The 24,799-nt window shown below is 34.4% G+C and overlaps 1 protein-coding gene across 1 annotated transcript in view; it reads right to left on the bottom strand.

The window, feature by feature from the left end:
* The window catches only part of LOC131549125 (heterogeneous nuclear ribonucleoprotein L-like), a 37,678-nt gene extending 12,879 nt beyond the window's left edge, over nt 1-24,799 (bottom strand). Inside the window, exons 1-5 of the mRNA XM_058790976.1 lie at nt 24,484-24,799; nt 6,839-6,957; nt 2,991-3,228; nt 1,442-1,527; nt 20-116 (exon numbers count right to left, since the gene is read on the bottom strand). Coding sequence (XP_058646959.1) covers nt 20-116; nt 1,442-1,527; nt 2,991-3,228; nt 6,839-6,957; nt 24,484-24,657 — 714 coding nt within the window. The 5' untranslated portion in view covers nt 24,658-24,799. The remainder of the gene's footprint in view (nt 1-19; nt 117-1,441; nt 1,528-2,990; nt 3,229-6,838; nt 6,958-24,483) is intronic.

Genomic DNA, 24,799 nt, shown 5'->3' with positions numbered 1-24,799 from the left:
GTGAACGCTGCACATTTACCCGAGCGTATTCGATTTTCAGCGTGCAGCAGCCAGCGTAGATGTCGGCCCCGTTGAGGGCGGCTTTGGCCTTCTGAGCGTTCTGGATGGATTCGAACGTGGCGGCCGTCAAGGAAAAACTCCACAGAACACACACTTACAACACAACAACAACACGGCTTCGGCTGGGAGTAAACAGCATGTAAGCTCCCGGTGGAACACGCTCGTCTCGTTGCCGTGATACATGCATATTTAATGAGTGTGTGTAATGTGTGTCTAAGGAACGAACGTACATCCAAAAGCACAAGCTGATTCAAACGAAGCTAACGCCTTAATGAAAGGCCATGAAGGTCATGTGGAGGTTTAGGGATATCATCATCAGCTCATCATCAGACTCCACACGTGCAGCATTTCCATTTAAAAACAAATGCTTTTCAGATCTTTATATTATGTTTTTAGAGGGAATTTTTGCATCAAAAAAGTTCAGCTATTTCCAAAAATGATCATTTTTGATCCTCATTTTCATTCTGTCACAAACACTTAGTTTGAGCTCGAGTCAGATCAACTAAACCAATGCAACTGCACATCATATTCAAGTTATAATTACTAAATTTAAAATGAATGCTAACCTGTCTTTATTTGAATAAAAAACATGATTCCCAGTGTGCACAAACTTACCAGTTCAGTGCACTTTCCATTTCAGTGTTTACTTCTTTTTTTATTCATATTTTTAACAGTTTCTTTAGTTGTGAAAAATACCTTGATAGGATAACAGAATCAAGCACTTGTCATCTAAATGATTCATGTTACAGATTTCATTTTCAAATTATTTTTATCACATTACTTTATCAATATTTATTCATTTTTTATCAATTTATTCAAATCAATTAATGATTTAGTAATTATATTCTGTATTACTACATATAATATTAAAAATGTCAATATTATATTCATAATATTTTTAAATAAATTAAATTTTTGCATGTCCTTTTACTATATTTAAATAAAATTGTGTTTGTTTAAATCAATTTTAAATAGTTTGTTTAAATTAACTACTGATTTGAATAGCTGTTGATTACACACACGCATATATTTCAAACTATTTTTCAAAATATTTATATTATATTTTATACATGCAAATATTTAAGTATTTTCAGAGCATTTTCTTTATTTGCAGTGCTTCATTGGAGTGGGCGGAGCTAAAGAGTTGGCCTGGGTCAGTTCTCTGATAGGTGAAGACTTCTCTGCAGAATCATGGGAAATGTTCTGCTATTGAACTCAATAATTTAGAAAATAAGTTGAAATAATGCTGCCTGACGGCTTTGAGAGAAGCTTAAACCATCGATTAACAGCCTCTGGAATCATAATTGGTCTGTGTTTAAGTTATGATTCAGCTAAAGTGTGGAAGTGTGAGTGCTTGTGAGCAGCATCAGCAGAAGGATATTCCACCATGGCCTGGATCCCGTTCCTCTTGAAGATCACGATGCGCAGCACGCTTCCGATCGGGTTACAGACCGTGTACAAAACATCCTAAAGAGGAAGAGCAGAAGCTGTTGAGAGCAGGGATGTCAATGTTCCATCATTTCCATGACCGATCGTCGTTTAAATTAGCGATCAATTAATTGATTAATCGTTAACCTTAATATTGCAAAATGCGTTTATTGCAGTGGCATATTCTCCAGCATGACAGGATGCTTCCTCTCCCAAATTAAAGGGGTTTGTAAAATGAATAGATGTGATTATGATTGTTTGATAAAATGAAGCGCGCGCACCGTATCCTTACTTTTGAGATTATTTTGCTTTGTTGGTTTAACAGAGACCACTGAATGCGCCTTTTTAAATAGTTTAACGGTGCTCGTTGTATTTTTAAACACAATCGCAATGTTTGTAATTGATTAGTGCTGTCAAACGATTAATCGCATCCCAAATAAACGTTTTGTGTTCTGTGTATATTTATTATGTATATATAAATACACACACATACAATATATATTTTGAAAATATTTACATGTATTTAAATGTCTATGTTTATATTCATTTCCTATTATAAATAAATATATTTAATATATATAAAATAAAAATTTTCTGAAATATATACATGCATGTGTGTGTATTTATATATACAGTGTGTGCAGAATTATTAGGCAAGTTGATATTCTGGTCATATACAAGAACATTTTACCAATTCCAAACCACATCAATCTACTATTGATTTTGTATTTAATCATTTCTAAGTTATATATAATTGTCCGTGAAGGCTGAAAGATTTAAAATTTAAGAATTTAAAATAAATGCCAATAAATGCCGCTTCAACCTGCGGTGCTGCGGCAAAACACACCGCTGCTCATATGAAACATGTTAATGTGAGTATTATGACAAGTGAGGTACAAAGCTTAGTTTATAACAGAAATATTGGGTTAGCAGGCAGATGTTACATCGTGACATCGTTCAATACATTTAAAGCCATACTTTGTGTTCCGTTTTGCTGGTAAGTCACGAATTTCCACAAATGTAATAATATTTATAGTTACTTTACCCAAATCCTCACCGTCTCACCCTCTAATTTCGCAGGTTCATTTTATTGTCATTAATTTTGAATCACTGTTATTCACATCTCTTACTGTGCGGGTGGGAAATAATAGATTTAGTGGCCATGAATTAAGAATTCGTTCCTATGACTTCGTTCCCTCATTTTAGTTAAATTATGGGTTTTCTAGGGAACAAATTAATGAAACATGAACAGTGGCCACAAATTAATAAGTCGTAGGAACGAATTAACAAGTTGTAGTAATGATTTATACACAGGCTATATATATATATATGTGTGTGTGTATTAGTGCTGTCACCGCGCACACCCCAAAATTAAACTGCTTAATCGACCATCGATAGCTTTAATCGATTGCATCTCTTATCGACAATTAATGGATGGTGGATTAATCGTTGACATCCCCAGCTGAGTGAGGTGCGTGAGGAGGTCAGGAGGTCAGGTGTACCGTGGTGATGGGGTAGAGCGGGTTCTGGATGGACAGCAGCAGCACTTTGTTCCCGCTGTTGGGGTCGTCGGCGTTGGTGGGCCGCGTGATGCGTTTGCTGGTGGAGTAGTTGAAGTAGGCCTGCTGTCCGGCGATGTAGACGGGCTCCTGCGATCCACACGACACGCAGCGGTCGGCGCTCTGAACCTCCTCGAACTCCACCAGAGCCTGCCGCTTGAACGGCATCATCATCACGTAACTGCAGGAGAGCACAGATCACTAAAACTACAGCCAAATAACACATTCACTGAAAACTGATAAATAACAATGAGATGATGCCGACCCCTCAGACAACATACAAAACTACCGAATTTTGCTATAAGTTTAATCGCAACATTATAATCATTGCTGTTAATAGTCTGTTTGATTATATGTCATTAACTAACTGCATGATTTTTACTGTACATTTCTGCCATATGGAGCAGTCATAGTCACCACTAATAAGCTATATATAATGCAGAAACTTTAAAATACAAACTTCAATTTTCTGTAAAGCTGCTTTGCAACAATTTTTATTGGGAAAAGCGCTATACAAATAAACTTGAATTGAATCGAATTGAATTGTAAAAAATGCACAGTAAAATGACTAAAAATTAAACTAAACTTCAAGGGAAAACAGAACATGTAACAATAAAATTTAACTCAAAATATTAACAAAAACTATAATAGTTGTTAACTGAAACCATCAAAAATTACTTGAAATAAAATAAAACTAAAATAATTTAATTTTAAACTAGGGCTGTCAGTTTAACGCATTAATTAATTAGTTATGAAAAATAACGCGATTAAAATATTTTAACGCAGTTAACGCACTGGCCCCGCCCCCAGACCTGTACGTCATCATACAGTTGACTGCTGACAAATATGATGCAGGCAACAACTCCATAAATGCAAATAATCCCTAAAATTCAAGATATTGGGGCAAAAATGCTCCTGTATGAGTTTTTTGTCTCATATTTATATCATACGATAAGTGATATCACACGAGCAGGGAGATCAATACCTATCACACGAGTGCTGCTTCTGTCCCGAACATCACGAGTGCAAATATGATTTTATACAACAGCTCAGTAAATAAGATTCTGTATGAATCCGTGTTTTGAACGAATCGTGTGAATCAATGACTCAATAGTAGCCTATTCATTGTCACGCCCCCGGACTGTTTTGTTGTGTTTTTGCTCCCCATGTGTTCCGTGTGACCCAGTTTCTGTCTCCCAGTCTGATTGTTAATTTGATTCCAGGTTTGTCTCCTTAGTTCCCTCATTATCCTGTCTTTAAAGCCCCTGTCCTTTCAGTTCTTGTTTGTCGGGTCTACTGGTTACTACGTGTGTGTGCACAGCACCCATTGTGGATTATCTCCTGAGTTCCTTGATTAAAGACTGTTTAAATGTTTCCACGACTCCTGTGTGCTTCCTCCACAGCGAACCGTGACATTCATAAAGTGAGCCGTTTACTTCATTCCTGAATGAATCAGCCGTTTGAACGAATCGAATGAATGAATGACTCATAAAGACATTTACCGCCACCTGCTGGCAGATTAAGTTTATTCTTTAGAGTATCATTTCATTTATTAATTAATAAATAAAAACATTAACGGGATAGTCATCATTTATTCACCCTCTTGTCGTTTCAAACCTGAATGTCTTACTTTCTTTTGCGCAACATAAAAGAAGGTATTTTGAAGACTGTTGGTAACAAAGCTGTTTTGGTTCCCAGTGACTTTCATTACATGAACAAAAAATACTGAGATGTTTCTCATATCTTCTTTTATGTTCTATAGTTTATGTTAGGCCGTTGTAGCCTAAACACTTATGTGTAATACATTTTATGTTGAATCAAATAAAATATTTCTTTCTAAAGCTACTATTTGTAATGTCTACTTGATACTTTCTCATTTAACGCAAAAATAGCTTTAAATAATCTTTTGTGGGTATTTTCACAGCCAAATTTAATTTGTGATTAATTAAGTCAAGTCAAGTCAAGTCACCTTTATTTATATAGCGCTTTTACAATGCAGATTGTGTCAAAGCACTTAACAGTATCAAATTGGAGGATAGAGTGTCAGTAATGTATAATGATAAGATTAAACACTCAATTTTCAGTTAAAGGCATTTCATTATTGAATTCAGAGATGTCATTGTCTAGCTCAGTTTAGTTTAAATAGTAGCTGTGCAATCAAATCGGCGATAATCGCTAGAAATTAAGTGTCCCCAACTGAGCAAGCCAGAGGCGACAATTAGATTAATTAATCGCCACACCATGTTATTAATTAATTAAAAATTTTAATCAACTGAGAGCCCTATTTTAAACATTTTATTTCAGCTTGTCGCCAACATTTCATTTTGTTTAATCTGATGTACAAAAATAACTAAAATAAAATAAAAGTGAAATAATAAATAAACTAATAAAACATTAAAATTGAAAAAAAAAATTAATATAAAAAATCTAATTCAAAATATAAACAATAACTGTAAAAGTTGATATCTAAAACCATTAAAAATACTTGAAATAAAATGAAACATTATGTGAAATAAGATAAAACATTAACTAATTTTATTTCAGCTAGTTGCCAAGGCAACGTTTCTAATTTTCATTTAGTTAAATTTGATGCACTAAAATAATCAAATCTAAATAAACTAAAACTAATAAATAAAAATAAAATAAAATGACAAAAACACAAAAACAATAAAGCTTTAAATTTAAAGTAAAACAGTAAATATAAATCACTACAATATATAAATATTAACAAAAACTATAATAATACATAACTAAAACTATAAAAATACCTGAAATAAAACTAAAACCTAATTTGAAGAACTAAAATAAATTAAACTAAATAAACTAAAACAAATAAAATAATAATAATAAAAACTACACAGGCATATTTACAAAAAATTAATTCAAAAAAATAATAACTTAATTTAGTAACAAAATTACTAAAGCTTTAATCTAAATTAAAACAGAAAATACAAAAATCAAATCTAATTCAAAATACTAACAAAAACTATAATAGTATCTCAATGATGCTAAAATAACACTGATTGGCTTAAAAATGTCTTTATGCACAGTTTTTATTTAAATGTTGATTATTAAATACATTTGATTAATTAAATGATTATAAAAATAAACTTTACTTTTTGGTTTGAGTTTTGGCGTTTAGCTAAATGAAAAGTTTAATTTCAGTTTTAGTAAGAAAATTAGGTTCACTATTAATTTGCATCACTATTAATTTGAACAATAAACAAAAACAGCATCAGATATTAATACAACTAACAAGAAATCGTTTGACTGAACTGAAGGAGTCAAATTATTATTATTTCTGTCACACTCAGTCTGTTGTCATGAGATTCGCTCATCAGACTATAAATACACTCATATGACCTCCATTTGTGTCACACACACACACACACACACACACACACACACACACACACACACACACACAAACACACTTCCTGTTCCTGTGTATCTGATCCGTGTCTTTCCTGATACAGCTGAGGTCAAACACACACACTAACGTCCCGCATGCGTTCACGTGTTCCCATGATCCTCTCTGAGCTTCTGTGAGTGTAAATGTCAGAAAAGAATGGAACGCAGGAGCTGATGAAGCTTCATTTACAGAACTATCATTCAGTCTTTCATGTGGTTTGATAAGACTGTGGTGAACACGAAGCTCTTCGTCTGAGGAATGAAACGCTCATTAAAGCCTTTATCTGTTCATATATTATGAGGGAAGAGCACCAAACGAATCTCTCGGCTGCTGAAACGAATCCCTTTGGTGAATCAGATCAAATGAAAGCATCGCTTACCAGATGTTTCCGAATTTCTCCAAGGCTTCGACCAGATCGGCCTCCACCACGGATTCACACAGTCCTCGCACGTGGACGACGGGAGACGGAGCGATGCGGTGCGTCTCAGAGCCGCTGTCCTGAGAACAGAGAGAGAAAACACAACATTCATTCATTCATTCATTCATCCAGCAGCGGCTTTTATCCTAACTAGATGTTACGACTAATGACAGAAACACAGCATCATGAGAAGAACTGGAACTGTGAGACACTGAGACGGCTGGAGAGTCAACCATCACATAGAATAAACCACATAGAATACATTTTCTGAAATGAAACAAAATAAATCATTTTACAATAAAAAATACACTTACTGAAAATGACTTAAATCATAAAAATGTCAAATGAAAAAGAAATACTTTTAAAATAAAAAACATCAATGTCCAACAAATTAAATTAAATAAATAATAAAATAAATATAGTATAATACACTAAAAATTACTTAAATAGTAATAATGTAAAAGTAAATAAATAATTGTAAAATATCAAAACAATCAAAATATAACACATACTAAAAATTTAATAAATCATAAAATGTTACATTAAATAGATAATTGTCAAATAAATTTAAAAAAAACTTGCCCCTTTTAGACTTTAGACACTGCTTAAAAAAAAAAAAACTAAGACTAGCTTCTCTATTCTTTTTGTATTCTATCTATTTGTTTTCTTTTTATTTATTTTACAATTTAAAAAAAAAAACCTTGCTACGTTAAGCTAACTGAGTCTTGTCACAGCACTTGCATATTATTGCTCTTTTGTTGGTTTTGATTGCTTCTATTGTCCTCATTTGTAAGTCGCTTTGGATAAAAGCATCTGCTAAATGACTAAATGTAAATATAAATAAAATAATTAAAACGAAATGCTTACTAAAAATTTAATAAATCATAAAATATAAAAGTAAATACAAAAATGTAAAATAAAAACAATCAAAATAAAACAATTTTATGTGTTTACCTGCATTAACCAACATTAGAGGATATGTGAATGTTCAGAAGGACTTCAATTAAAATATCCGAACCTCTGCTGTAAACCATCATACTGAGTCACATTTTACAGTACAGAACAATTACCCTATTCATGTACCGCAGTATTTACACGCTGAAGCACTTGACAGAACACCATGATACTGACTGGTTATCTTCATTCACAGGTATTTTCTCACAGTGACTGAACACATTCAGATGAGAGAACAGCCTGCAAGGAAGAGACAGATGAAGGACGTCCTGCTGTGATGATGATGATGAAGAAACCGCAGTGGCATTAGAACTGCTGTCCACCACAAATTCACCACAGGAGAGGACAGGGATCATGGGAGAAAACGCTGTCTTATTCATATATGATAGAGGAGAACATCAGTATGATGGTCCTGATGCAGCGGCGCCTGTCAATCATCTGTCTGTCTGATCCTACTGCACGTACTGTAAGATTGAGTTTTTTCAAGGACGCATTAAATTGATCAAAACTGCCAGGAAAGACATTTCTAATGTTACAAAAGATTTCTATTTCAAATAAATGCTGTCCTTTTGAACTCTCTATTCATCAGTGAATCCTAAAAAATAAAATGCATCACGGTTTCCACAAAAATATTGTGCAGCACAACTGTTTTCAACATTGCTAATAATCAGAAATGTTTGTTGAGCAGCAAATCGGCATATTAGAATGATTTCTGAAGATCATGTGACACTGAAGACTGCAGTAATGATGCTGAAAATACAGCTGCGCATCACAGAAATAAATTACAGTTTAACACATATTCACATAGAAAAGAGCTGTTTTAAATTCTAGTAATATTTTACAATTTTTGACTTACAAATCTTTGACCTAAAAATATGTGCTTTTGGTGCAGTTCTAATAGAAATCAGTAAGTATTCTTGTGCTTCAGGCGAAGATAAATTTGCGTATCATCCATATAACTATGATAATACAAGCATTGCTTTTCAGAAACAGAACCAAAGGGAAGCATGTGAAGAAAAACAATATCGGGCCCAAAACAGAGCCCTGCAGGACACCACAAGTCAGGAGGAAAGAAACTTCTGTTTTAAGATGCTATTCAAAGCAACTTAGAGCATTTCCTCTAATGCCCACAACCTGCTCTGATCAAGATAGAAGAACATGATGGTCAACTGTGTTGAATGCAGCACTTAAATCTAAAAGTACCAGCACAGCAGATTCACCAGAGTCAGTGGCAATTAAAAGATCACTTAAAACTTTTCTAAACATTTTCTAACATCTAAGATCAGGGTGAATGAAAGCCTCTTCAGGTGTGTCGTTCAGCTGTGGGGTTGTGGGAGAGCAGGAGTTAAAAATAAACCATGTACAGTATGTATTGTTATATTTGTGGATTTCTTTTGTATGTACTATCCCTGAAAAAGGTCTGATGACTGAAATACTGCATATTAAAACCATTAAGGAAGTTCAAGTGGTGCACAAGATATTTTATATATATATATATATATATATATATATATATATACACAGTTATATATATATATATATATATACATCTCAGCGCAAGGTTTTTGAGTAAATCACGGATGTAGAGAAGGAAACTTGATGTCGATCAAACCATACTGTGTCGATACTAGCGCATCGCCTATATTAGCTGTTTATTTACAAAATCTATCATTTCAATTTTCTCCATTAATTTTCACTTGAATCACTTTTTAGCTTAATAACAAATCAACCATATAAAGGTGCATCTAGAAAAATTAAATGAAGTGAAGCACATGTCTTATAAAACTTCCCATGTAAAACACACGTGAAACCACACATGCATCTGCATGTTGCTCTTATTTTGCAAGCATCAAACTCTCTTTCCATTTTCTGCTTTGCAAAACTCCTGATTGTTTGTCGACCACAGAGATCAGCAGACAAATAGTGTGAACTTTCATAATAGCACTGCCATCTCAAGCCAACGGCAGAAAAACACCTTCAGTCTCACGCTCACCATGAAATCATGAAGAACATCTGGCTGATTCCATCAAATCATCATCTAATAAAGGACAGAGGTGCGCACACCTGTCTGTCCTGATATAGAGCAGTCTGTCTGGATTATTTCAGTTTTTCTTCCTCTTTCAGCTGCTGTCTGTCTCTCAGCGTGAGTTTAATTCGTCTCACCTTCCAGAACGAGGTGAAAACATTTGAGCGTTTGTGATTTACTGCATGAAGATCACATTTCCTACATCTCTGCTACTTCAAAAACTACAACTGACCCATATGTGAGTGAGTAAATAATGAGGTTTGAGGTGCACTACTAACTTTAAACCTATCAGTGCCAAAGCAGCGTATGCGGTTGGAAAATGACCTGCAGAAACGCGATGCAGTGCTACAGCAGCTCTGATGCACCGAGACTCCCATTGAAGAATCACATCACAATAGAAAAACACACTCAAAATAGAGCTTCACTAACATCAAACCACTTCCACTGCAGACGGATGATGAGCTCCTTGAGTCACAAACCAGATGACAGCAAGACAAACACCAGCGCCATCTTACACACATTCACCTTCAGCCACTGCATTCATGCATTTAACTGGGAATCGAACCCGTGACCTTGGCGTTGCAGGCATTGTGATCTACTCTCTGTGAAAGTACTGATAGTCAGTGATAATTTATTCAATTTAAAGTGCAATTATCTGGCAAAAAACATACTTGAGTGAAAGTTAAACGTACACTTTAAAATGGTACTTAAGCATTAAAAAGTAACCTCTCAAAGTTCATATTAAATAATATAAATAACACATAATATAAAATAAAAGCATATAAAATGCATTAATAATACATATTAAAAATAAGCTGATAATTTCTGCAAAATGAGGATATAAATATCTGGCCAAAATAGTGAAAGTAAAAAAGCACTTAAAAATTAAAACTGTACTTAAGTATTAAAAAAGTAACCTCTCAAAATGAATATGTAATAATACACATAATACACAATATTAAAAAATAATATTCAATGAATAATAATTAATATTAAACAATCAAAAGGCTAAAAAACATACTTGAGTGAAAGTAAAAAACAATACTAATTTAAATTGTACTTAAGTATTATAAAAAAAACTCTCAAAAATCATATTTAATAATATAATACACAATATAAAAATGTAAAAACAATAACAGAAAATTCTATATTAAATTGTATTAATATTAATATTAATAGTAAATATAATCAAAAAGCTGAAATATATTATTATATTGAAAAAATGTACTTGAGTAAAGTAGAATTGAAATTGTACTGAAATGTAAAAGTAACCTCCCAAAAGAAGAAAGGAGCGCTTGAATCATTTTCTGAATAGAAAGTGAATGAACTGAATAAAAATGTCTTTGTCAGACAGACTTAAAACTAAATGTAACAGCGCAGAAGTCAAAAGCATTAATCTGTATTGAAAACAACAACTGAATCGCAAAAAAACGTCAAACCTTCTGCAAAAATTCAACAAGCATTTCTCATGTTGAAATAAAGAAGTTAAAAAACAGTTTTAAGGACAGTGATTAAGAGTGCAAATATTTAGTTGAAACTGCATTTGAGCAAAGAACAAATCTACTAAAATAACCCAAAATGACACTTAAGTACAGTAATTGAATAAAAGTATTCACACCCCTGCTCACTGTCTCAGGACAGATGGGTTTCTTACTGATATCACGCATCTGACTTAAACAAATTATAATTAAACAAATGCATAAACAGGTTAATCAGGCAGACAAATGAGCCTCTACGCCAGACACAAAACAAGAACATGTCAAAAACATTCGTCTACAGTGCATGTTTACAGAAAACACCAGTTAAAACGCAGCACATCAGAACACAAAACACGTTCCAGTGACACAGAAACACAAAAATGTGTTTCACACCAAAAACAACAACATCAAACCTCAGAACACTGAAAGCTGCAAAAACACAACAAGCACTTCTCATGTCAAAATAAAATTAGTAAGGAGTAAAAATTACTGTTTCTTCTTCAGAATGTGATTACATAACAGTACAAGTACTGCACAAATCCTCAAAATAATGCTGATGTTTCTGTGTATCTGTGTCACAGCAGACGGGTTTCCTACTGGAATCACATTGAGATCAGACTAAGATCACGTTGAGATCACATTAAAATCAGACCGAGATCACATTGAGATCAGACCAAGATCACACTGAGATTAGACCGAGATCAGACTGAGATCACATTGAGATCAGACTGAGATCAGACCAAGATCATGCTGAGATCACACTGACATCACATTAAGATCGAACCGAGATCAGAGTGAGATCATGTTGAGATCAGACAGAGATCACACTGACATCAAACTGAGATTACGCAGAGATCACACTGATATCACACTAAGATCAGACCGAGATCACACTGACATCACGCTGAGAGCAGACTGAGATCAGGTGGAGATCACATTGAGATCAGACTGAGAGCACGCTAACATCACATGCAGATCACACTAAGATCAGTCTGAGATCAGAGTGAGATCACGTTGAGATCAGACTGAGATCAGACCAAGACACAATGTCATCACGCTAAAATCAGACTGAGATTATGCAGAGATCACGCTGAGATCACACTATGATCAGACCGAGATCAGATTTAGATCATTTTGAGATTAGACTTAGATTAGAGCAAGATTACACTGACATCACACTGAGATCAGACCGAGGTCTCACTCACATCATGCTGAGATCACACTGAGATTAGACTGAGATTACATAGAGATAACACTATGATCAGACCGAGATTATGCAGAGATCAGACTAAGATCAAACCGAGATCACACTGACATCACACTAAAATCAGACTGAGACCATGTTGAGATCATGTTGAGGTCACACTGTGATTACATACAGATCACACTAAGATCAGACCGAGATTACGCAGAGCTCAGATTGAGATCAAAATGAGATCACACTGACATAACACTAAGATCAGACTGAAATCAGATTAAGGTCATGTTGAGATCAGACTGAGATCACAGGCTCCACTGACAATTGCAGCAGCGTCACATTCGTGTGACACAAACGCCAGATAATTCCTCCACATCTCTTCTGTCACTATGGAAACGGCCTCTCACATTATTAATTATTTATTTTTCTGCTGTAAGTGACGCTTTACGGTGTTTGACAGACACGGACAGTAAGGGCACACACATACACATACACATGTGCATGTGTGTGTGCATAATATGCGAATGTGTGTGTATTTCCACATTCTCTTCACATGCACAGGTCACACACGTCATTCATCCCAATGATAATAATTCAAACTAAAACAACAGAAAACCTTCATGAATTGCTTTAAATGCGGTTCATCAGCATCTTAAACAATTTGTTAAGTTTAATTCTCATTCTCAAGTACTGTTTCTTCTTCAGAATGTGATTACATAACAGTACAATTACTGCACAAATCCCCATAATAATACTGATGTTTCTGTGTATCTGAGTCAGAGCTAGACATGTGCTGGTATTCAGTAATGCGATATATCATAATAATAAATATGCACGCAGACCTGCAGAGTTTATTTCTAACCCTGCTCCAACACACAAGCATGTAGTTTTCAAATTAGTTTAGTTTAGTTTAATTAGGGTTGAATCTAAGGCCCTCCAGGAACTGAATTTCACACCCCTGCCCTAGATATTGTTTAAAATGTTTTGATTCTTTATTGTTCGATCACACTTTAAGTTAAGGCTCCATTAGTTAACATTAGTTAATTCATTAGTTAACATAATTCTTCTAAACATTCATTAATCTGAGGTAATTTCAATATTTAATAACACGTTGTTAAAATCCAAAGTTGTAACTGTGTTATTTAATAAACCTGAGCTAACATGAACTAACAGATTTCTTTTTAACAAAGACTGATAACTTCTGTAGCAAATGTGGCTATTGCTCATTGTTAATGTTAATGCATTAAAGGTGCACTGAGTGATTTTTGTGTCGGGCCGAGTCCCAAAACTCACTTGTAGCCAATCAGCAGTAAGGGGGCGTGTCTTGAAGAGAGCGCTCAATTTGAAAGAGAGAGATGGCAGATTAAAAAAAAGAAGAAAATATCAGAGAAACAAAACATTCAAAAAAGGGTTTCGATCAGGCGAGAGGTAGGACCCGCGTAAATATCGGAGTAATATCGGTGAGTAACGTTGATTTTGCTTCATACAATTTATCAGTGTTGGCTTTTGTTTAAATATGCTTGTTTGTCATCTTCGCTTGTTTCCGCGATCGTCGTTTTGCCAGGGTTGTGTACGTACGTGTGGGGCGGAGATATTAAAATAAGGGCGAGGTCCTGTGGGGGATGGGCGTGTTTGTTTTGGTGCTTTCAAATATCAACATCGCTTAGATAAAGGATGTACTTTATCCGTTTCTGTATTTATTCACAACAATCATCTAGTTTAAATAATAGCACATGACTTTCACACAGGCTGTTTGTTTGTTCGGGAAAAGTGCTGAATCTCAGCAACAGATGCTCAGATGTTTGGTTATTCATGTATAAATGATTCTATATGAGCCATCAGACTTTAATTAAACAAATGCATAAACAGGTTAATCAGGCAGACAAACGAGCCTCTCGTCTTCAGACGCTGCGGCTCGCTTTAAAAATAGCTGTGAATCTGCGGGAAATGAGCACGAGATGCAGCCGCATCAATGCTGCAGCTGCATCTAATGTCATCATACACGATTGAATTACACAAATTGGACAAATGAATTGTTTCGGGTGACATTTCAAACGCAGGGACACAAATAGCATATTCTCGTGACCGAACGACTGAACACAAGAAGAACTGGATATTCTCTCTCACACACACACACACACACACACACACACTCACTCAATATGAGGTTTAACACTTGATTTAATCATAACAATAAATGTATTGAATTATTTTTAAATTGTGTGATAACAGGCAAAGCTGCTCATCACGAGATCCTCAAAGGAACCTCAGAAAATATCTGTGACACTTCAGCTGGAAGACAAAGAAATAAAGATATTATAATATTAAGATCTTATATATTATAGGATAATATTTAAAAAAGAAAGGTTTTCTTTTAGATTATTAAAAATGTTTTATTATAAGATATTTTATTTTAAGAGAGAAAAAATATTTTAGATTATTTAAATTTGTATTATTATATTACATTTTTTATAAGAAAGAAAGACAAGATGTATTCCATTTTTATATATTTTTTTATTATTAAGACAATATTTTCTTATAAGAAAGAACGACATTTCTTTCTTGTTTTAAGAAAGAAAGTAAGAAATTCATTTTATATTTTGTATTATTATAAGATATTTTATTTTGTTATAAGAAGGAAAGAAAAATCTTTTATTTTTATATTTTTTATTATTATAAGATAATATTTTATTTTATTTTATTTTATTATAAGAAAGAAAAAGGAGGATTGATTTGTTCATATTTATTTTAAATCCACGCCTAGTTTGTAGTTTTTGTGTGTCTGTCATTTTCAGTTAACCAATGACTAATCAACATCCTCTATGACAGTGATTAATAATAATACTTCCTGCATTACTTCCTGATTTACAGACTGTTGTGCTTGTGCCTAGTAACACTGGTATTCATCACCTGAGGGACAATCATTTGCAGACAGTGTGTGTGTGTGTGTGTGTGTGTGTGTGTGTGTGTGTGTGTGTGTGTGAGTGTGAAGGACACACAAGCTCTGAAACGCGTCCATGAGTCTCGTGGCTTCAGCGAGACTCGTCGCTCCTCATGAGACTCACAGCATGATGCAGCTCACGACTGACACACATCTGATCCTGACCTGCTCAAAACATCTCCACATAAGCTCTACCAGAGCGCTTAACGCTGCGCAGAAGAGTTTCATCTGCAAACATCAGTGCAGCACAGATTAGATGCACTATAAAGATCTGAAGACACTGACTTCAATAGCAAGAATCAGATGTAGAGTGACAGAGATCTGCTCTTGTAGTCACACATCTACAGACACCTTCACTGATTGTGAGCTTTTCACAGCAGCATCTGTCACATTAAAATACTTGAGCTTCAATTCACATGAGATGACAAACATATCTAAATAAACACTGATAAAAATACACAAATCAGGATTTTTCCATGACTGACATGTATTGAGAATGGGGAAGTCAAAGGTCATTATGTATGTTTATTTATTAGTGTGTGTGTGTGTGTGTGTATATATATATGGACTGTGATTAATCATGATTAATCGCAAATTTAAAATACTAGGATTTACCTGTAAATGTGTTGAAAAAGAAATGCACGACAAACTAGTTTAAGGAAAAAGAATCTTTCACACCTCCGCCAGGTATGAGACATAATCCTTATTATTCTTTTATTATTATTATTTTGTTTTTATTCAGCCATTATCAGCCTTTAAACTGGCGATAAAACGTTCACCAAGCCACATCGCTTCAATCCCAGTATACATTTACCCAACTATTATCAAAAGTATTTCTAAATAAATACAACAAAACATTTTCTTGCGACCTTACGTGAAGTATTATGACAAAATGCATTATGAAGAAGAATTGCACCTGTTCTGCAGCTGCATTAGAGCTAATATTAGCATCATGCTTCATAAGACAATTTATGAGGTTAATAATACACTTTTACTCAGAACTCACGTCAAACCAAACCACCATCGAGTGTTTGTAATAACTTCTTTTTGCGATCACATGTGCAATTTGGTCGTTTACTGCTGTTAAAATATGCTATTTATAGCCTTTTATATGCTGCACAAATTAGCATTTCAGATGCACACATTCAACTCAAGAAATTAACATACAGATCATATCTATCGTAATCGTGTGTTTATTATCTTATATAATCTATAGTGGCTGTTGTCATGTTTATTTCTGCTGTGTAAAAGACATGTATGCTCTGCTGAAACTCACGTTGTTTGTGATGTTAACCGCCTCTCCGTTCTTAAGTTGCTAGGGATACATTCCAAGTATAATATAATACACATTAGTAAAAGGATCTATTTTAATTTTAATTTGTCTATATACACTTTGGGTGGCCATGGTACATTATAAAAGTAGCCCCAAGAAAACGCAACCCACGGCTCTGTAATTTTTCCCACGACTGTATTTTCAAAGTAGCTCACTTGTGCCGTTACCCTGGCAACACTGTGCTGTACCCTCGTCACACAATGATAGATAACCTTCCGCGCTGCGACGACGGGAAGAAGTTGGGGTCAAACCTTATCAAGCGATTAATTTGCATTAAAAAAATATTAACGCATTCATTTTTTTTTATTAATCACATGCGTTAATGCGTTAACGTTGACACCCCTAATATATATATAGAGAGAGTTAATTTATTTGTTTTATATAATATTTATATTTATAATAATAAAACAAATTAAAAACTATCTACATATGTAAATGTCAATATTTATAAGTGAGTATATGTGTATATATGTATATATATGATCCAAAAATGTCTTTTATAAAAAATGTAAAAAAATAAATAAATAAATAAAAAAAGAATAACATTTTAGATTTTGGACAAGTTTAAATTAAGAACATTGTCTTTTCTACTATCATTTGGTATTTTTTATTTTAACTTTATTTTATTTTTATCTTTTATATATATTTATATCTTTATTTTATTTGTTTTATTATTATACATACTTATATATATATATATATATATATATATATATATATATTAAAATAAATAAATAAATATTTATTTACTTATATATAAAAACTCTCCAAAATATTTTTATGTAAAAAAAAAGTGAAGTGAAAATTTGAAATGAAGAATATTGTATTGTCTCCTATCAGTAGGTAAGTAATAAGTATAATAAAATAAGCTTAATTTAACTTGGGTAGTGTTCACACCTAAAAACACCCACCGGCTGCCGATACACTGATAGCATCATGTTTCCTCTGCAAACCAATGACAGAAACGACAACAGAGCAGCAACATGAACAGGAAATGACATGCAATGTCATCCAAAGAGAACTTCAGACCACAGGATTGTGTAACAGACTATTCTGGTGAAAATCAACAGCAGAACTCAGAACTCAATGAGCTGGCTACTACAGCGGAAACCATTCAATCGCCAAGCTTTCAGTGCAGAACGTTTGCTTGGTTTACAGTCATTCCTGAGACAAACTCACATCTGAATCCCTTCAGACACACAACAGAGCCGTCGTATAAAAGACATTAATGAGAATGTCAATGCTCAAAGACTTCAGGAGCGCTTTCAGCACCCATTAAAGGAGTAATTCACCCAGAAATGAACGTGCTGTCATCATTTACTCGCTCCAAACCTGTAGGACTTTCTTTCTTCTGCTGAATATAAAAGAACACGCTGATCTCTGAGAAGAGAGCTTCTCTCTTCTGTACAATGAGCAACGTTCCTCAGAACAAAAGAAAGTCATGCGGGTTTGGAACATTATTTTCATTTTATTTTCAGTGAATTAACCTTTTAAGGCAAGAAACTAGAGGTGAATTTGAACTAGCACACATCACCAGTTGATTATTCACAGTAAATTAAGACAGTTGTTTTGTAATGCAAGTTTTCTTGAATGCTAAGTTTAAATATGCAATAATATGCATAAATTTCCAGAAGATAAATCTGAAAATTGTCAGGTTTGAAATTTTTGTTTGAGTTTGTTGACATATTAGACTTAAAGGTTTTTACTGACAGGATTTTGGATTTCTCTTTTTATTACTCCATAAATCCGAAAATACTGTCAACAGACAGAAAAAAAAAAACATTTTCACCATGTTTTACGAATAAGATGTTGTAAATCTGGCCCCAAAACCTTTAAATTGACCAGTGCATGAAAAAACACTGGTTTTGTTTGTTGTGTGCACTTTATCTATTTGCATCTGCATATTTCAATTCAAATTCATATCTTTAAAGAGTTTTTTCTCCACTTCAGCAGCACTTACATACACCACACTTTACAGTTTTATTCCTCTCTATATTCTGAAGGTTTTTACTGTGGGGATTTTGGATTTCTCTTTTTATCACACCATAAATCAGAAAACAATGATGTCAACAGACAGAAAAACTAACCATGTTTTAGGACTAAAATGTTGTATAAATAATTGTGAATGAAATATGAACAAACCCCACAGTAAAAACCTTCAGAATATAGACAGGAATAAAACTGTAAAGTTTGGTGTATGTGAGTGCTGCTGAAGTGCAGGAGAAAACGTTTAAAGATATGCATTGAAATTGAAATCTATAGACGAGAAAAGATAAAGTTCAAAAACTAAAGACTTAAATATGTATTCTGGATGTTTTCTATCCAATAGTTTTCAAAATGGTAACAGAATCTCCAGTGCATTAAACAGAATGTTTTTGCCTGTAGCATCTTGCCTTAAACTCAATGTTACAGCAGAACATGTTATGATATGTCATTCATCAAAACCCAAGATCAACACCACACACATTCAGTCTGGCGAGTCAGGTGACCCTGTTTCTCCCATAATCCCGCTGAGATCCCAGATGACTCCAGAGACGCCGCTGCCCACCAGAGACGCTCCGGCAGACAGACAGACCATTTGCATGCACATTAAAAGAGGGCAGATTATGGATGCAAACTGATTCCAGAAGGATCTGGTATCGTTCTCACCCACGAGCCATTAAAGCGTCTCACGCTCCGCAGCCACCCACCCGAGCGCGTTTGATTTCATTGTCGTGCCCGGCATATCTCTGGCAGTAAAAGGTGACAGCGCCGATGGCAGTGATTCTCCATCAATAAACCCCACGGGAAACACTATCTGCTCCACAAACGCACGCGGGTGAGGTTCAGCTCAGGTCTGCTGGAGGTACATCAGATCAGACAATTCAACCAGCCAATAAAAGCCACTTAATATTCAAATCATCAGGACTGTTCAAGAGGAACGTTTCCTCGATTCGCTCCGGGCAAAATACTGAAGCCATTATGTCTGTCTGTCTATCTGTCTGTGTGTCTCTTTCTGAGCGTCTGGACTGTGAACACACTCACTCACACACAGTTCTGTCACAGAGCGTGTCGATAAATCACTGAATGAGCTGCTGTGTGAATAATAACTGCACTGTTTCTAGAGATCGTATTAAAGTCAATATGAAACGAGGTCAAATTAAGCATGTGCAATAAACTGATTCTCTGATTTATTACAGTTCTGATGAAACTCTGATTCAACAACGTGTTTGTGTCGCTGTTCACAGATCTGGCATTGCATAAATATTTGTAACGTTTTAGTAAAAAGCAGATTGCTGTTTATGCATATAAATGAAAATGATAAAATATCATTCTTTGTGTTCATTTAATTAGAAAACATGCTTTTGATTATTTGTACTATATTAACTATGATTTTTACATGCAAAACGTACTAATAAGTTAAAAGGGGTCCACTATAAATTATAAATTCATGATTACTTTAGATGTAAAGTGATCTCCGATGTAGAGACCGTTATCTTGTATGTAAATGAATTCATTAAAATTCTGAACTCTGATTCGTTGTTCACAGATGTGGTGTTTTTTATATATATTTTAGAATGTCTTAGTAAAATGTAGATTACTGTTTATGCAAATAAATGAAAATGATGAAATACAATTCTTCTGTGTGTTCAATTATTTAAAAAAAAAACATGCTTTTGATTATTTTTACTACATTAACTATGATTTTCACATTCAAAACCAGGAACATGTACTAGTAAGTTAAAATAGGTCAATTATGAATGATAAATTCATGCTTACTTTAAATGTTGAGCGTGCAATCATCTTGTATGTAAATTCATGATTAAAATTCTGAAAAATGTGATATGACATTTTTCACAGATGTGATACTTACACAGTTCTATTAAAATAATAGGGCTCGATTATGATTTCAAGCTTACTTCAAATGAGCGAACGCTGTTATTTTGTACGCAAATTAATTCATTAAAATTCATACAAATTTCTAGTTAAAAAATGTAACTGTTGTTCACAGTTGTGGTATTTTTTGTATATTAAAATGTTTTAGTAAAACGTACATTACTATTTAATGTCATACTGGTGCATATAAGGGGGTAGTCGTGGCTTAATGGTTAGGGAGTCGGGCTTGTAACCTTGTAACCTGAAGGTTGCTGGTTCAATTCTCTAGTTTCTAAAAATGTCACATGGTCATCAACTCGTCCATGTGAGTTCACAAGTCTGACCTTAAAAACTGAGAAAGCAAAACCACGTCTCCAGACGGCCGATAGCAGAGTGTCAAGCGCTTCCTTTGTGAACACACACCGTTCAGACGATCTGATGCCACTCGCTTTACAGTGACTCTGACAGTCCTGCTTCATACAAAAACAATCCATCTCACGTCTAGAGCCACAAAATCAGCAGCAGAAGAGGAACCGAGCTGGACGTCCAATCATAGAGTGAATGGGTGAATCAAATGAAGCACTGATGCATCATGGGATTGGCTCTGAGTCAATCAGATGCACTTCAGATTGGTGGTGTGTGTGTGTGCAGTGATCATAGGTCACTTCATTGGTCTGTCCATCTCAATATATACTAGTATACAGCAAATCTCAACTGCTTGATTGTTTATATTCATTGTCGCAAATGTAACCAATTTATTGTCCAGCTCTAATCTGATTTTCTATAAAGCTATATAAATAAATTGGACTTGATCACGTGCAACAAAAATGTAAAAGTTGGTTGCTTGAGCATGTTTAAATTTCCTCATTTTTTGATTGATTACCTAGTAATGCAGAACCAGTGTTGGGTTCAAATGCATTACAAGTAACGCGAGTTACGTAATCAGATTACTTTTTGAAGTTACTAGTAAAGTAATGCATTACTTTCTAATTTACAAGAAAATATCAGAGTTACTTTTTCAAATGAGTAACGTTACTTTGTTTCTCATGTATTGACGGACAGCTCTGGTGTTGAGAGAAATCGGGAGTAAGAACATGATCTTACTGTAGTTCTAGACTAAATATCAACATGTATTTACTCATCTCACCTGCACTAAACACATTCAGTGTTCCTCAAAATCATTAAAACAGTGGAATGCAAACTCAGAATATGATGCAAACCTGCAATAATTAAATATGTAAAACAAGACAATTATAATTTGTATGTACCAGCGTCTTTTCTGCTGAGCTTCGATGATCCAATTCAACCATACTAATGAGCAAACATGACTTTAGATAAAAATAATGTTTGTTTTGCTTTTTTGCTGAAGTATGAAAAATGAACTAAATAATGCAATTAGTTACTTTTTAATGGAGTAACACAAAATTGGAATGCATTACTTTTAAAAGTAATTTCGCCAACACTGTGCACAACCACCATTTTTTATTTTTTATTTACTTGTATTAACCACAGTGGCATCTTTGTGTACCGGTGAATAACACGTTTTGGGTTATACATACGTTTATGGACTTTAATATTGGCTCAGGATGGTCTGAGCTCCTTGAAACTACAAATTTTGCACTTGCATGTTTCTTATCTTTAGAATAAGTCCAAACGTGATGATCAAGATCGCTCAAAGTGCCGCTTTTAGATCCGTTTATAACGTCACGTAGTTTTATGAGGTACCAACATAAATATAGCGTTCATACGCAACATTTCAGATGTAAGACTTCTCTTCATTTGTATTTCGATGGACATTTTTATTTCTGCATGATTCATATTCATAGCACTGGATTTACACGCCTTTAGTACATGATGCCAAAAGAAAAGAAAACCATAAAGATCATGAACAGGAACAGTGCCAGTGTGTTCAGATGATAAAAAATAAAGAGTATTTGCTTGAAACTGGCATGAGGTCACATTTTAGTTTAACAAAAATTGTAAAAATGAAAATTAGAAGCGGTCAAGCATCCTCTGTTAGACCGACCCAACGCGCTTACCTACACAGACAGCATTTTTGGAAATTCCATGCATCAAAAGCTGCCTAATTAGGGAACTCACTAGAAATGAAACCACCACTTTGGGTGGAAGAAACTAACAAAAAAAAGCACCACAATACTACCATAGTACTTTGATATATACCACAGTACTAAATGGTCTGTTTACCATGCGCAATAAATTAATTCTCTGATGTATTAAAATCTGACGCATCTCTGATTCATGTGTTTGTGTCGTTCACCGATCTGGTACTTTGCATGAATGTTTAGATTATTAAAACACAGATTACTGTTTATGCATGTAAATGAAAATGATGAAATATCATTCTTTGCGTTCATTTAATTAAAAAAATGCATTTGTTTTTATGACATAACTATGATTTCTTCATGCAAAACACATACTAATGAGTTAAAAGGGGTTAATTATAAAAGATAATTTTATAATACCATTTTTTGTTGTTCACAGAAATGGTATTTTTCATAAAATATTTTAGTAGAGAAAAGATTAGTGTTTATGTATATGCATAAAAATTATTAAACATAATTCTTCCCTGTCTTCATTTAATTTAACAAAAACCATGCTTTGGATTATTTTTACTGTTGATTTTCACATGCACAATTAGACCAGGAACATGTACTAATAAGTTAAAATAGGTCAATTGCAAATGATAAATTCGTCCTTACTTTACACGTAGAGCGAACACTGTTAACCTGAATGTAAATTAATCTGATCAAATAAATTAAAATCATTTGATAAATTCTCTATAACTACATTCGCACTGAACGCAATGAGCACCAAAACCAGTGAGCTTGACATGATTAGTGAATTCATGATGGTACTAACACGATGGCACTTCAGCCACAGTACGGTCACATCACCACGGTGATGCTCTGTGGTGAATGTTTTTTTCCATCTTATTTATTTCATTGAACTGAACGGCACTGTCCCTGTTCATCATCTTTCTGGCTCCCTCTCTTGATTTCTCTTTTCTTTTTCGCTTCGCAGTGTCTCAGCATGCATTAAACACGTGCTCTGTCAGTCCAACACTAAGAATATGAATATATATATATATATATATATATATATCTGTGTCCCTGCAGCACAGAAGCAGTCATAAGCAGCAGCTATATTTGTAGCAATAGCCAACAATACATTGTATGGATCAAAATTATACATTTTTCTTTTATGCCAAAAATCATTAGGATATTAAGATCATGTTCCATGAAGATATTTAGTAAATTTCCTACCGTAAATATATCAAAACTTCATTTTTGATTAGTAATATGCATTGCTAAGAACTTCATGTTGACAAGTTAAAAAAAAAAAAAAAAATTTTGCACCCTCAGATTTCAGATTTTCAAATAGTTGTATCTCAGCCAAATATTGTCCGATCCTAACAAACCATACATCAATGGAAAGATTTTTTTTTTTCAGATTTCAGATTTTTTTTTTTAAGAAATATTGACCCTTCTGACTGGTTTTGTGGTCCAGGGTCACATATATATATATATATATATATATATATATATATATATATCATTGAACTGAACGGCACTGTTCCTGTTCATCACCTTTCTGACTCCCTCTCTTGATTCCTCTTTTCTTTTTCTCTTTGCAGTGTTTTAGCATCATGCATTAAACGCGTGTCATGTCAGTCCAGCGCTATGAATATGAATATGAATATGAATATGAATATATATATATATATATAAAGATGCTCTCTGCATGGTCAGATGCTGATGCTGATGCTAGTGCTCCAGTATCGGGAGTGATGCGGCTCTGACCTTCCTGTCCGCGGAGCTCCAGCGCGCTCTGCTCTGCCCTTCATCCTCCTCATCGTCACCCATGAGCCCCGCGGATGCTGAGTCTGACTCCTCGCCTTCCTCCAGCTCCTCCTCATCCTCAGCCGACACCTTAAGGCGCTTGGGCGCGCGCTCGTACTCCTCCAGCGCGGACATGATGATCACTCAGTCAATCAGTCAATAATCGGAGGATGATGAAGACGATGTGAAAGGAGCGCACACGCACACAGGCGCGCTCATGTGTTGCTCTGATCTCTCATCCGGCAACAGCTCTGCGCGCTCACGCCCTCGATCCTCG

This window comes from Onychostoma macrolepis, chromosome 11 (assembly GCF_012432095.1).
Source record: "Onychostoma macrolepis isolate SWU-2019 chromosome 11, ASM1243209v1, whole genome shotgun sequence".
Classification (NCBI taxonomy): Eukaryota; Metazoa; Chordata; class Actinopteri; order Cypriniformes; family Cyprinidae; genus Onychostoma; species Onychostoma macrolepis.
The sequence above is the reverse complement of the archived record's forward strand: the minus strand, read 5'-3'. Positions and strand labels throughout refer to the sequence as shown.